This window comes from Lolium perenne, chromosome 4 (genome assembly GCF_019359855.2).
Source record: "Lolium perenne isolate Kyuss_39 chromosome 4, Kyuss_2.0, whole genome shotgun sequence".
NCBI classification, from domain to species: domain Eukaryota; kingdom Viridiplantae; phylum Streptophyta; class Magnoliopsida; order Poales; family Poaceae; genus Lolium; species Lolium perenne.
The window spans coordinates 296,241,862-296,255,214 of NC_067247.2; the positions used below are offsets into that span (position 1 = coordinate 296,241,862).

At 41.9% G+C, this 13,353-nt stretch overlaps 1 protein-coding gene across 2 annotated transcripts; it reads right to left on the bottom strand.

Moving 5' to 3' along the window:
- Positions 1-10,698: 10,698 nt before the first annotated feature.
- On the bottom strand, positions 10,699-13,010 carry LOC127295838 (protein PMR5). Of its 2 annotated transcripts, none has more exons than XM_051325828.2 (6): positions 12,697-13,010; positions 12,140-12,544; positions 11,871-12,042; positions 11,595-11,773; positions 11,356-11,514; positions 10,699-11,198 (listed from the first exon to the last, which is right to left on the bottom strand). In XM_051325828.2, exons 2-6 carry the CDS (start codon positions 12,445-12,447, stop codon positions 10,874-10,876), a joined length of 1,143 nt encoding a protein of 380 aa, XP_051181788.1. In that variant the 5' UTR covers positions 12,448-12,544; positions 12,697-13,010; the 3' UTR covers positions 10,699-10,873. The 2 variants fall into 2 exon arrangements, with proteins under 2 accessions (XP_051181788.1, XP_051181786.1); XM_051325826.2 differs by having other exon boundaries at positions 12,140-12,597.
- Between the last annotated feature and the right edge of the window lie 343 nt (positions 13,011-13,353).

Here is a 13,353-nt window from a genome sequence, read left to right on the forward strand (position 1 = left end):
TAAAACTGAGTATATTGCACTTGCAAGTCTAAGTACCCGAGGGGGAAACTGAGTACAAATAAAAAAATTGTATAAGGCCCGAGGTTATATCTGAGTACACCAAACGTCCAAGGGTTAGCGTCGTGTCGCGGTGCATGTTGCAGCCGTGCATAGCGGACGCGTGTTGCGGTACACGCCACCTTCATTTTTATAGAGCCCCTCTTTATCTCCCTCGACGTTCGCCCACTCTCTCATTCTCACTGCAACCGCCTCTCGTGTCCCATCATCTTCTCCACAACCGAAGAAAAAACCTCGAAGAAAACCGCCGGCGATGGAGAAGACTGAGATGCCCATTGTCGGCGCTTCCAACTTAGCCGCTGGCGCATCGGCCGCCGCCCATGTTCAGGCACCCGTCGCTACTTCCAACGTAGCCGCCGGTGCATCGGTCGCCGCCCCCGTCGCTACTTCCAACGTAGCCACTGGTGCATCAGCCGCCGTCGCATTCGCCGTCGCCCCTGTCCAGGCCCCCATCGCTGCTTCCGACGTAGCCGCCGGTGCATCGTCCGCCACCCCTTTCCAGGCCCCCGTCGCTTGGGACCCGTATAAACCAGTGACGTACGTCGCGCCGGAGAACCCCTACGACACCAGCATCATCGACGACGGACCGGAGGTAACCCTTTGTTCCCTTGTTCTTATCCCATTTCAATCCTTTTGTGTTAGATCTAGCGTTATTAGGGGTCGTCTATTCCTAGTTCAATCCTTTTGTGCTAGATCTTGCGTTATTAGAGTTCGTCTGTTCCTAGTTCTAGATCTTGCGTTATTAGTGTTTGTGATTTGCTTTTGTTTAAGATTCGGTTAACTTATGTGAGTAATCAATCTCATTCGGTTAATTTGTGCCGATGATGATGAAAATTTGGGCACAAATTGATTCAGGGTTTGGTCAGTGAACAATTGGTGTGTACAAATTTGTTGTGCATGATCTTTGGTTCACTGACTCAAATCCTGGATATAAGTGTGTCCAATGTAACTGAGGCTACGTCTTTTTTTCGTGCCCATATTAGCATGCATGATCTTTTGTTCACTCTATGTTCCATCATCGTTGCAACTGACTCCGTGTTTTTTGCATGATCTTTGGTGCTACGTGACAGGTGCAGAGCAGCGACATCGACAGCGACGACGAGTCCTTCCACACCAAGACTCGTCACGTCGTCAGGAGGCCGCAGTCTGGCCATTACGATCGCCACTTTGCTCAAGGCGTTTGCAGGTGCTCGTTCTGCAACAGGAGGCTCCACGCCACCGACTTCAACTGCCTGGTGAACCATGCTGAATCCATTGACAGATCTGGCGCTAGATTTGGAACGACCGTGAACGTGAATGCGTTCATAGCCCAACACAAAGCACTTGGGATTCACCTGCGCATCCGCCAAGCTTAAATTCATGTAAAATGTAGCTTATGTTGGATCTATCCGTAGTACTATTGGATCTGTCGTGAATATACATATGCTATGTTGGCTGTTGTATGCATCTTATCCTATATTTTCTCTAGATTTGTGCCCTAGATTTCCTACCTGATTGGGTAAAAATGAAGGCATAAAGAAATGAATGGCGTTAAAAACAGAAGGAGAAGCTGCTCTAGATTTTCTACCAATTTGGGCAATCAAGAATGAATGAGATCGAGCGAGAAAGATGAAAAAGGTGCATTGAAAACTGCTAATCTGGGCGAAAGAGACAGAAACCACTCGTGCCCACGTCCCGGACCCACACGGCTCCACACGCTACGGCCCCACAAATTTGGGCAAACACGGTCTCATCCTGTCCCACGCGGTCCCTTTCTACCAGCCCCACACGACATGGCCCCACACGACACGGTCCCACTCGTCAGCATGGAATGGTTAACTGAACGGGATTCCTCCCGTCCGACCTCCTTCTGAGGGTTTGAGACAAGGGCTTGGGGAAAACTGAGGAAAAACTAAGGAGCTAGGGAAAACTGAGTACAACTAAGGACCTGAGGGCACGAAAATATAAATCACTTAATTTTAAAGTTGCCTTTGTAGAAAAATTTGGATCACCTGAAATAGTAAGCCATATTAGAGAAATTATTTATTCCTTTAAGCAAAGTAAAAAAATGAAATTTAAGTAAATGCTTAGGATATATTTAGAGGGCTTGCATATGGAACCGAAAGTGTGTAAGGGTATTTTACCCTTAACCATTATTTTGGTTAAATTGTGTGGACTAATGTTATCTATGAGTATATACACAGGTTTTAGTCCACATATGAGAATACAAGGCGGCGACAAAAGTTTCACTCGGGATACAAGAATATGAGGTGATGAGAGACCCCCCAATTGTTGTTCTCAACTTGTGACATTGTGTTGGCCATTTGTCTCTATAGAGGAGTTTGCCAAAGTCACATGTACACATAATCCTCACACCAAAAATGTTGAGAGGAAGAAATGCCGAGGAGAATAGGATGTTCCGAAGCTCTAGGAAAAATCGGCACACAACCCGGCAGACCGAGTGCTGCTGCCGGGCAGCCTGGTACACAGCCCGCTCCATCGGGTGCTGTTGCCGGGCAGCTAGGTACCCAGCCCGCTCCATCGGGTGATGCTGCCGGACTGAACGAAACCAGCCGAAGCTCAGAAGAACCCGGCACACAGCCCGGTCCCCCGGGTGCTGCTGCCGGAAAGGTCGGCAGTCAGCCCGGTGTACCGGGTGCTTCTACCGGACTGCGAAGAGGACCAAGCACAGGAGCTTCCGGCAGTCAGCCCGGTCCACCGGGTGCTGCTACCGGGCTGTTCGGTATGTGTCCTGGTACCACCGGGTCAGCTACCGGGTTGCTTGAATCTGAACTGAAAAATGGCTACTTTTTCGGGACAACTATATAAGCCCCTTCTTCTTCCTTGAAGGGGTAAGGAGATCAGTGCAAAAGCTCAAGACATTTCTCTCTCTCTCATACTCCATTGTTGAGCTCCAAATCCTTCGGATCTCGCTCCTCCTCCACCCAAAATCAAATCCCTCCGGGGAAAAGCTAGAGGAGGTCTTGATCTATAGTTCCACCAAGAAAAATCTTGTTCCCCTTGTATTCATCAAGATACCATCTCTCTAGGGTTCCTTGGAAACCCTAGGTGAGCAAGAGTGGTCCGGAAGCATCCGGGTTGTGGATTTTCTCCTGACAAGATTGTGAAGGTTTGGAGGCTACCTCAAAGTCTACCACAAGTGAGTGAGCTATTCCTTCGTGGGATAGGCTCCGGAGAATAGGGTGAGCCTTCGTGGCATTGGGGAATCCTTCGTGGGACCTCCACCCCTCCAAACGTGATGTACCTTCTTGCAAAGGAAGGGAACACGGGAATAAACCCTCGTCTCCGCGTGCCATCGGTTATCTCTAACCAAACTACTTACTTGTGATATAATTGCCTGTGAGAGCCTTCGTGCTTGAGTTACTTGTATCATCATATAGGTTGCCTCACCTAGTTTGCATTAGGCTCACCTTTATATTCCGCAAAGCCTAATATTGCAATGAAAGAATTAAAATTTGTAGAAACCTATTCACCCCCCTCTAGGTTTACCATCTCTGAACTTTCAAAATAATTTTAAGGATTGGATGCTAATATACTCGTTCTATAGTGGTTTGGGAAACACCTGCAAAATGTATCTTGATAATCAAATTAGGGGTAGCTTTATGAATTTAACAACCCAAAATGCTTTTGTTATGCTAGATGGTTTTCTCATAGAAGTAAAAAATTATAGGAAGTCTTGAAAAAGCCAAAGTTCCTGAGGATGATTTTGATGATAGGCATGAAAATTTTGAACTATACAATAGGTAAAAGAAAATTGAAGAAGTTAAGATACTTAGTGAAGCTAGGGAACCACTCTTGGATCTTGATAAATGTAACTTGAATTAATTGATTGTTATATTTGAAAAATTTGCTAAAGATCCCGCTATTAATGTTAATCAAGCTGGTTTTGGTTCCTGTATTGCAAACTATGTCACTAAAGAAAAGATTCAGAGGTATAATATAACGAGGCCATGATACCACCTCAGCTTGGGTATGTATTGATCCCCAAGATTTTAATATCTATTGACAAATAAACGCACCATGCCATTCTAGATTTAGGATCTAGTCTTTCTGTCGTATCAAAAGAGCTATATGAATTACTTAATCTAAAAAATATGGAAAAATTCTCTACTGATTTATTACTTGTTGATGATTCAACCAAGAAGGCTATAGGCAAAGTAAAATATGTAATTATTGAATTGCATATGACATATGTACATGTTGATTTCATTGTTATGTACATAGGGAGAAATACCTTTAGTCCTATAATCCTTGGAAGACCTTTTCTGAGAACAACATAAGATATCATTGATTCCAAAGAAGGGAATGTCAATTTTCAGTTCCCTCATAAGAAGTGTATGGAAAACTTTCAAAGTAGGAAGGAGGTATCATTTATGCTACCACATAATTTTCATGACACTTGAATCAAGTAAGTAAGCCTAGCTATATGGCTATAAAGAAAACTCTTTACGGGAGATGTTTTTATTTTTGGTTTTTATTTTGCACGCTTGCTGTATCATGTTGGTTTTATTTTAGTTTACTCTCTAGTTTTAAATAAAGTATCAAGTTTTTACCCATTTGGATGTTTAAAGTTGCAAACACAATATGGAATTGCTGATTTCCGCGCTACACTTTTTAGTGCATGATTTTTGTCTCCTTACTTGTAGCTCCTAAAATCTTGATAATCATGCAGTAGCTGAAACTTTTCATCCTCTATATTCACGTAAATTGGCTTAATGTTTTGAGGTGTCTAAGTCGTACTAAAAATTCAGTTTTTACACAGCAAAAAATCTGGACAGATTCTGACTTACTTTGTTAGATCCATTCTCTTGAGTATCAAAATGATTTGTACTTGAAACTTTTGATATGCTATATATAATGAGTAGAACATTATGTGCTCTCTTTTTCATGAATTTATAATTTTATTCTTGAGTAAAATAGCAGAAAGCATGATTTGTTTGTACCTCTAAAGTCACCCAAAAGAATGGGCATAAAAGTTTGTGTTGAAGTTTTTTTCACATGGAATGGAGGAATATCACACTAAGATAATTCAAGTATGATGAAGATAATAATATTGGGTGTTCCCATGACAGCCCAATGGACTTATTTAAAAACTCATGGTTTGTGCACCTCTAAACTCTGTTTTTTTAGCAACGTAGAATTTTTGCAAAAATTTGAAGCGTCCTTGTTTTATTTGTGTCTAGCTTTGTTTTGTTTTATGAGAGGACCATCATATTGAGTGTTTGTAATACATATAAATGAGATACTGGACCAACTCTTTATCACTAAATGTTCAAAGTTAAATAAGTTGCATACTTATAAAAGAAAAGGAGGATTGCCTAAAAGCTGAAATTTATTTTGTGAATGGTATTTCTAGTTTCACATACTCTATTGAGTGATGATTTGTTATGTGCCTTATTCAGTGCTACTTCTTGATAGTATACATAGATGTTTAATTTTAAGTATTATTTTTTGATGAGGAATGAATAGCCTATGGATACTATTGCATGCTTTTAGACCTCTTTCTAGTCAAAAGATTTGAATTTTTACACAAGCATAGACTTGTTTCCAAGATCAATTCAAATCCAATGTCTATCATACCTAACTATATAGCACTTGCTATTCCAAGAATAATGTGTTTGTTTTGCCTCCAACCTTTTCAAAATTTCCTTTTTGTGTAATTTAATACTCATAAAAAATTAAGGTTTCATAGGAAATACCACTATGCATATGTTTGTTGGTTTGACTGATTATGAGTAATGAGCTAGACCGTATCCATGTTTATTGGGGAAGTCATTCAACATTGAACTTTTGGGGTATTGCACCCTGCATTGATCATCATTTATTTTGTTTTGTTGATGGCTATCTCTTGTGAAATAAGTACTCCCTCCGTCCCAGTTCGCAAGGCAAAGTTTTCAAATATCTTGGCCCAGGGTGAATTCTCATTGGCTCTAAATTTCCACGTAAAAACGTTAACATCGGCGCTGCAATTAATTGAGAAATTAAAAAGAACTTTATTTTCTACCTTTTAATTGGTGGATACGAAAGGAGGAGTCTTTTGCATGCAATAATGAATCAGTTTTACTCCCACATTAAATACAAATGTGCCTAGGAGGTGAGGCATTTTGGGATAAATATTTTTTGAAACTTTGCCTTGCGAACTGGGACGGAGGGAGTAGAGGTTATTTAAGCAAGTAAGCATGCATTCTTAGAGAAGAGCAATGGGCCTCTAACCAAAGCCATGCTTAATAATTGTGGAAGTTTTAGCAACGAGAATCCTCAATAGGAAGAGTGAAAAAAGATGTGTGTAAAAAAGTTGTGAAAAAAGAGTGTGAAAAAAGAGAGTGAGAAAAGAAAAGAAACAAAAAGAGTATGAGAAGAAAAAGTGAGAGAGAGTTAGAGAGGATGTTCAACGTCTGTTGTTTATGGTGTCCCGGTATGGATGACCGATAGTTTAGATGCACATCTCCTTTGGTACTTTGTGCATGTGGCATGAAGGTACCGTGTTGCGATACTTGGTTAAAACATGTATGATGAAAAGTCTTGGTAACCCGGAGTTGAGTAACAAGAGGTGTAGTCCTTAGCATTCAAGAAAGTGAGGCAACACTTACTCATAAGAAGTCAAACTCATGACACATAGATATCTTTATACATGAGATACTTGGTACCCCATCCTTATTATTATTGTTGACATGAATTGCATAGCTCAAAACCATGTTTTATGCTCTCTACTTTTTTATTTTGTTTGAGGTTTAGCACATACATTCGCTGCTTACTTTCTTGTGTTCAAGAGTCAAAAGAAATATTTCTAAAAATAGAGGACAAAGAATCTTCCAATAATTCCATAGGATTTTTCCAAGCATGGTTTATGATTCATAATACTTATTATTCATGTTTCTTACAATGTTATTTACCATTAGGCATGCTTTGTAGAATGTAAGAGTTATCACTTGATTAGTTCAAATTACTTATTGTCATTCTTTATTGGCTGAACCCTGTGATACTTTGCATGATTATTTAGAAGTTATATATTATAAAATCCAATGTTCATGTTAGTTTTATCACCTTCATGCTCGGGGCAAGCATAGGTTAAGCTTGGGGATGTTGATGCATGTAAAATGCATACATGAACTTTGTCCTTTATCACATTGAATTCCCACATATTTGCAACATATATGATGATAATACCATGTTTTACATTGATTTATGGGGATTTATGAATGATCCCCTTTATTTTGGTTATAACATTGCAGAACAGGAAAACCATGTTTTGTGTATTTTTCACTTTCAGAGACCTATACAGAGTCAAATTGACCTGAGATATTTGGAGCATCACTTTTTCATCGGGAGAAGCACCCTGGGACCTGGAAGCACACCTAAAGAGGCCTGAGCACCGAAAGAGGCCAGGTGGCGCGCCCAATAAGTTAGGATTATTGCATTGCTTATAATGTGCTACGGATCTTGAACTTATTGCATTGCTTATTTTTTTAGAAATAAGGATTGTAGATAGAATTGGCATATCTAGTTTAGATCCGTAGCACATTATAAGCAATGCAATAATCCTGAAGACAAAGATAAATATTATTTTTCATGATATGTATGCTGCAATTTTTGTTTCTATGACATATATTGCTTTTATAGAGAAAACCGCTAAATGGTTTAGCTTCCGCTATAGCTTCAATAGCTTCTGGACGAGGTGTCCGCTAAATCAAATAGCCCGCTATTTTTTTCCTTGATTATGGCTTTGCCTTTCTTTTGCTACCTCACTAGAAATAAAGTGAATGCATGTGCTATGTTCACCACGTGACAGTAGTGGTGATCTTGTTTATTCAAGGTAGCATATTTGATATTCAAACTTCATGTCAAAGTGCTTATTGATATGCTCTGTTAATTCTTAATACAAGATTGATGAAGTTTCTTTCTTGTGAAGTATAAGAGAGATGTGTTGCATCATCTCTGTGTTAGGTCGTGATGCCCATATTAATTCTGATCTTACATATACTATTATCTGCACCTTCATATCTCATTAATGAATTGCTATTTTTGCACCACAACTTTAAGAGAGAATAGTCAAGTGAACCCATGAACCCCGGTCCACCTTTTATCATAAGAAACACATTTATATTGCTTTTACCTTGTTTTCTATTTGCTGCACTATTTTAATCCAAAAATACAAAGAGTATTTACTTTTCTTATTTGCATCCATAACACCAAAAACAATCAACCTCTTTACAATTTTTACTTAGTTATTTTATCTAGTCTAGTTTTTACTTGTTTTATTTTTACTTGTGTTATTTACTTACATGAAAGCTTGTGCTTGATAACCACATGGTGAAGTTGGGGACACAAGGCATTAACTTTACCTGCAGGATTGCTAGAAGAAGAGAGAAGAGAATACTCTTTGTCTAGTTCTCCGAGAGTTCTATATAAACTCTCGAGTCACCCTTGTGGGGAAAATACTTTGCCGACACACCACTCTGCACTTGGAGTCCCAAAATCATCGATAACCAACTTTATTGATAATATATATGTTGTTGACTATAATGAGAGGGTACCACAACCCAAGAGAGTACTAGATTGTTACATCAAGAAGAAAATGAAGAAGTCATAGTTCTATCTAAGCTTGGGGAAGAGTGCGATCTTCCACCTTCACCACCAACATGTGATAATAAATCTAAAAATGAATATGATTTAGATGATGGTCTAATTTTGCTTAATAATCCTCCATGCTTAGAATATGCGATGATAAAAATGATGAACTTTCTGGTTGTGATGATGCTCTCATTCATGAGAGTCTCATATTATTCTTAAAATAGAGGAGAAATATGCTTATGTTGAAAATACTTGTATGGTTTGCAACTATCTTATGCTTATGGAAAATATTATTACAAACATGATGTTATGATTGGAAGTGCTACTAATAATTATTTTGAAATAGGAAAGCATGTTAATTAATTCCTTAATAAACTTAATTATCCTCTTTAGATACCACAATTTCTAAGATCCATTATTACTTGTTGCATACTTTATGGTGTGTACTATTATGCTCTAAAGTGTTAAATCTATTTATTAGTATGATCATACCATGGGACCCTATAATTTTATTGCCATATATTATTTATAATAATGATAAGGGTATAATCAAGAAGCATTATGCATACAACATCACTGCCTCTACTAAAAAGGTATGTAAAGCCTAGCTATATGGCTATAAATTAAAGAACGCGCTTTTCGGGAGGCAGCCCGGTTCTTTATTTTATGCATGCTTGCTGCAGTAAAAGAGTATTTTGTTAGTTTCTTTGTTGTAGGTTAGCAATAAAGTACCAAGTAGAACCCTTTTGGATGCTAGAAAGTTGTTAGAACATATAGAGTAGCAAATTCCAGCACAACACTGTTTAGTAGAAAATTTCTCTGGTTTTTTCTGTAACTCCGATTGCTCTCATATTTACAATGTAACTGCAAATTTTCATCCTATATATGCATAAAAATAGATTTTTTACATGTCTAGGTGGTCAAAATAAATTCATTTTGTTGTTGCTGAATATCTGGACAGATTCTGCCTACTAGTGTTTGAGCCATTCCTTTGGGTCCCAAAATGATTTTCAATGAGTCTTTTGATATGCTAGCAATGTGTAGGACAATATATGATTGATATATATGGCAGACACTATCATATCGGTGTACCACTAATGTCACCCCATAGAAAAGAAAATGAGAGAAAGAAAAAAAATTGTGTTGAAGTTTTTCGAAAGGGAATAGCGGAACATCACCCAAGAGCTATCCAAGAATGGTGAATACCATAAGCTTGGGTATGCCCAAGGAACCCCGCAATACCTATTAAACTCTCGGTTTGCAAACCTCTAAACTTTTTTTTAAGCAACTTAAAATGATCGTAGAAACCTAGAGGGTCTTTGTTTAGTGTTATATCTAGTTTTGCATGGAAATAAATGAGACCACCATGATAGATATTTTGCATGCTTAAAAAATAGGTACTGAAACAAATCATCCCATGCTTGAATGCCTTGATTTAAATAATTTGTATGTTGTCAAAACAAAATCGAATGAAAGCAAAAAAAGTTGAAATTCAACGTCATCCTTAGTGTTGCTAGCTAAATATTTTGATGAATAATAATTTGCTAATGCCTTATTTAGTGCCACCTTTTGCTCATATGCATTGATGTTTAATACTAAGGGGCCTTGTTTGGTAAAGAAATAATTGGCACTTTGAACACTATGGCATGCTTTTAGATCTTTTTGCTAGGCCAAAATTCTCAAACAAGCTAAGATTTGTATCTAAACACCTCAAACCAAACACGCACCATACCTACCTATGTGGCATTTGCTACTCCAAGCATAATGTACGTGCTATGCCTCTAAAGTATAAATATTTCAAATTATATCTCTTGTGTATTTTAAAGCTCATGGGAAAATAGGACGTGATGCGACACCACTGTGGAAAGGTATGTGTTTGAAATTTTATAAGTTGTTTGTTAGCATAACCATGTTATTATGGAGAAAGCTTTCAAACATTGCACTTTTACTTGATATCATGTTATTTTTTCTATGGATGATCATCGATGTGAAATGAAATGGAACACTATGGAGAATGCATGTAATGAAAGAGATCGCCTGGACCGCAAACCAAAGCCATGCTATACATCATGGTGGAAGTTTACAGTTTGGCATTCAAATATCAATATACGTTCATATCAACCTTGTCTGCCTAGGTCCGCACTAAACATTGTTACACAAAGAGAAAAACAATCAACACTGACATGGCAACGGGAGCAGTTAGCCCTAACGCAGCAGCGCATCCAGGCACCCAGTGCTGTCGCTGCTATTGGTAGAAGAGCAAGGTGTAGAAGAGCTGGTTCCACGTGTCCGGGAGGCCGGGGAGGCACCAGTGGCTGCAGTCGGCGGAGCCGGCGGGGTTGGCGCGCTGCGCCGACGTGTAGTCGCCGCTGTACACCGACGGGTGCGCGTCCTTCCGCATCGCCGACAGAGCAGTGATGTCGAGCAGACGGACCGGGCTCTTCATGCCCTGGAGCACGGACTTGATCACCTGCTCCTGCCCCGTGGGCGGCGCCGTCGAGTTGAGCCCGGTCGTCGGGACCGTCTCCCCGTAGCAGTTCTTGGACACCGGATTGGGCCACTCCTTTGAGCTGTTGTAAAAAGAAAGCAGACCATAGAAGAAATTCGCATTAGTGCCGTACAGTGTGCAGTTGCAGTGTGTGCACAGGGACAGGGAGAGATGGCGAGATGTGGGTCAAACAATGCTTGGAGCCATGTGTGAATTGAGATGGCTGCAGATTATTTTACCTGTAGTGAGTGGGGGACATGGACTGGAAGAAGACACGGGTCTTGGCCGGATCGACGTTGAGGTCCACCCAGCTGGCCCAGGTGGTCATCCCGCGCTGGAACGCCATCATCCTGTCCATGTCCTCCGAGTATTGTCCGCCCTCTCCCATGTAATCCCACCTGCACCATCGCGCCCACCTTCTGGTTAACTATGTAGATGAAGCTAAGATTGATTTAGAAGAAAGCGATGGACGACGTACCCCTGGAGCGTGCCGGTGTGCGTCCACCAGTGGCCGGAGTTGAAGGATAGCACGTCGGCACCGCGCCACGCTTGGGCGTTCTCGGCGATGTCGTCGAGCATCAGAACGCGCTTCCCCTGCATCACGTCGATGTCCACCAGGTACGGCACGCGGTGGAATGACACCACCAGCTCGTACTCCTACCGGTACATATCCAGGTGCAAGTAATTTAGACCGGCGACCAAAGCTGCAACTATTTCATGGTGTACGCGAATGGCGAAGGAACTGGAGACGTACCATGAACTTGTACGTGTAAAGAGGGTCGGCGGAGACGAGCTGCGACGGCGACTGCGGGGCGGCGGCGTGCAGCAGGCAGACGAGCGACTCCCACTGGTCACGGCCCAGCGAGTCCCCCACGAACATCACCGTCTTCCCCTTCATCCGCGTCAGGAAGTCCAAGCCGTCAAACCTACATACAGTCCAGTCCACCACCACGTCATGGACCTGGATAATTCAGACATGACACATGAGTCATGGCAGTACGGTGTTCGCCCGTGCGTACGTACCTCGGTAGCTCGCAGCTGGCCGGCTTCCACCGGTACCGGAGGTAGTCGGAGTCCGGCCGGCCGTAGAGCTGGCAGTTGAACTGCGGGTCGATGACGGGACACCTGAACCCGGTGTACGCCGCTGTCGCCGTCGTCGAACCGTCGTCACGGACCCAGCTGCCGCTGAAGACGTCGCATCCCTTCGGGCCGGGCAGGACGTCGCGCCGGTGGCCCCGAGCGAGCCCGGCGGCGGCCGCCGAGCTGGGCAGCAAGAAGACGTGCAGCAGCAAGAGGGCTAGCACGGAGTTCTTGCAGACGAGCAGCATCATCGCAAGGAGAGGGAAAGGGGAAAGCAGAGGCACCTTTCCGGCGGCCTCTTTATACCCTGGTCGATCACGAGGCGAGGTAGCTATAGGCTATAGCCGGCTGCGATTGACGCGGCGGATTAGCAACGGAAGCGGCTCGTGAAGAGAGAATTACTGAGCAGGGGAGGTGTGCATGTGAGAGCAAAGTCGAGTTGTCGGAGAATTAGAGTTCACGTGATGAATGAGTTTGCAAGTATAGATTGGGGAAAGTACCTTGGAATCTATGGATTCGTTGCCTTCGCCCTTTGGTGCACGTAGTCGTAGGTACTTACATGGAAAGACTTCGAGTTTTGGAATTCGTGCGTGCATCGAAATGGAATCTGTATATCTGCACACAGCGTCGGAAACGGAAAGCTTTGGTCTTCGAATTTGGAGTAGATTTTGAGGCAGCAAATCCGAGCAGGCAAAGTGGGACGGTCACATAAATCAGTGAGCGGGCCAGGTCTCGTCAATTCTCAAGTTCAAGACAAAGCGGCAGGCTGGAATGGGCGGTATTTGTCGTTGTCACGGGCCAAGCTAGCCCCCCTCGAGTTGCTGCCATGGGTCCATTGCTGGATGTCGGATCGGGAATTTTGAGCAGCTGATGAAAACAAGCTCTATGCCCGCGTGCACAACAGAGGAAGGCAATGGAACATGTTTTGACACGAGTAAACCCCCTTGTGACTTCCCCCTCTAAGCTAGCTACAGAATGATCTGATCCGCGATTCGCAAATATAAAAAAATCTGATCCGCACGCTGCTGTAAAAGCTATCAAATCTTCGTCCTTTGGAGAATAGAGAGAAAAGTACGCGAAACCGCATCAATTCTCCGTTTCATTCCTCTTAGGGCTACTTTCCTATGGATGGCTATACATGACTTAACCGAGAAGAC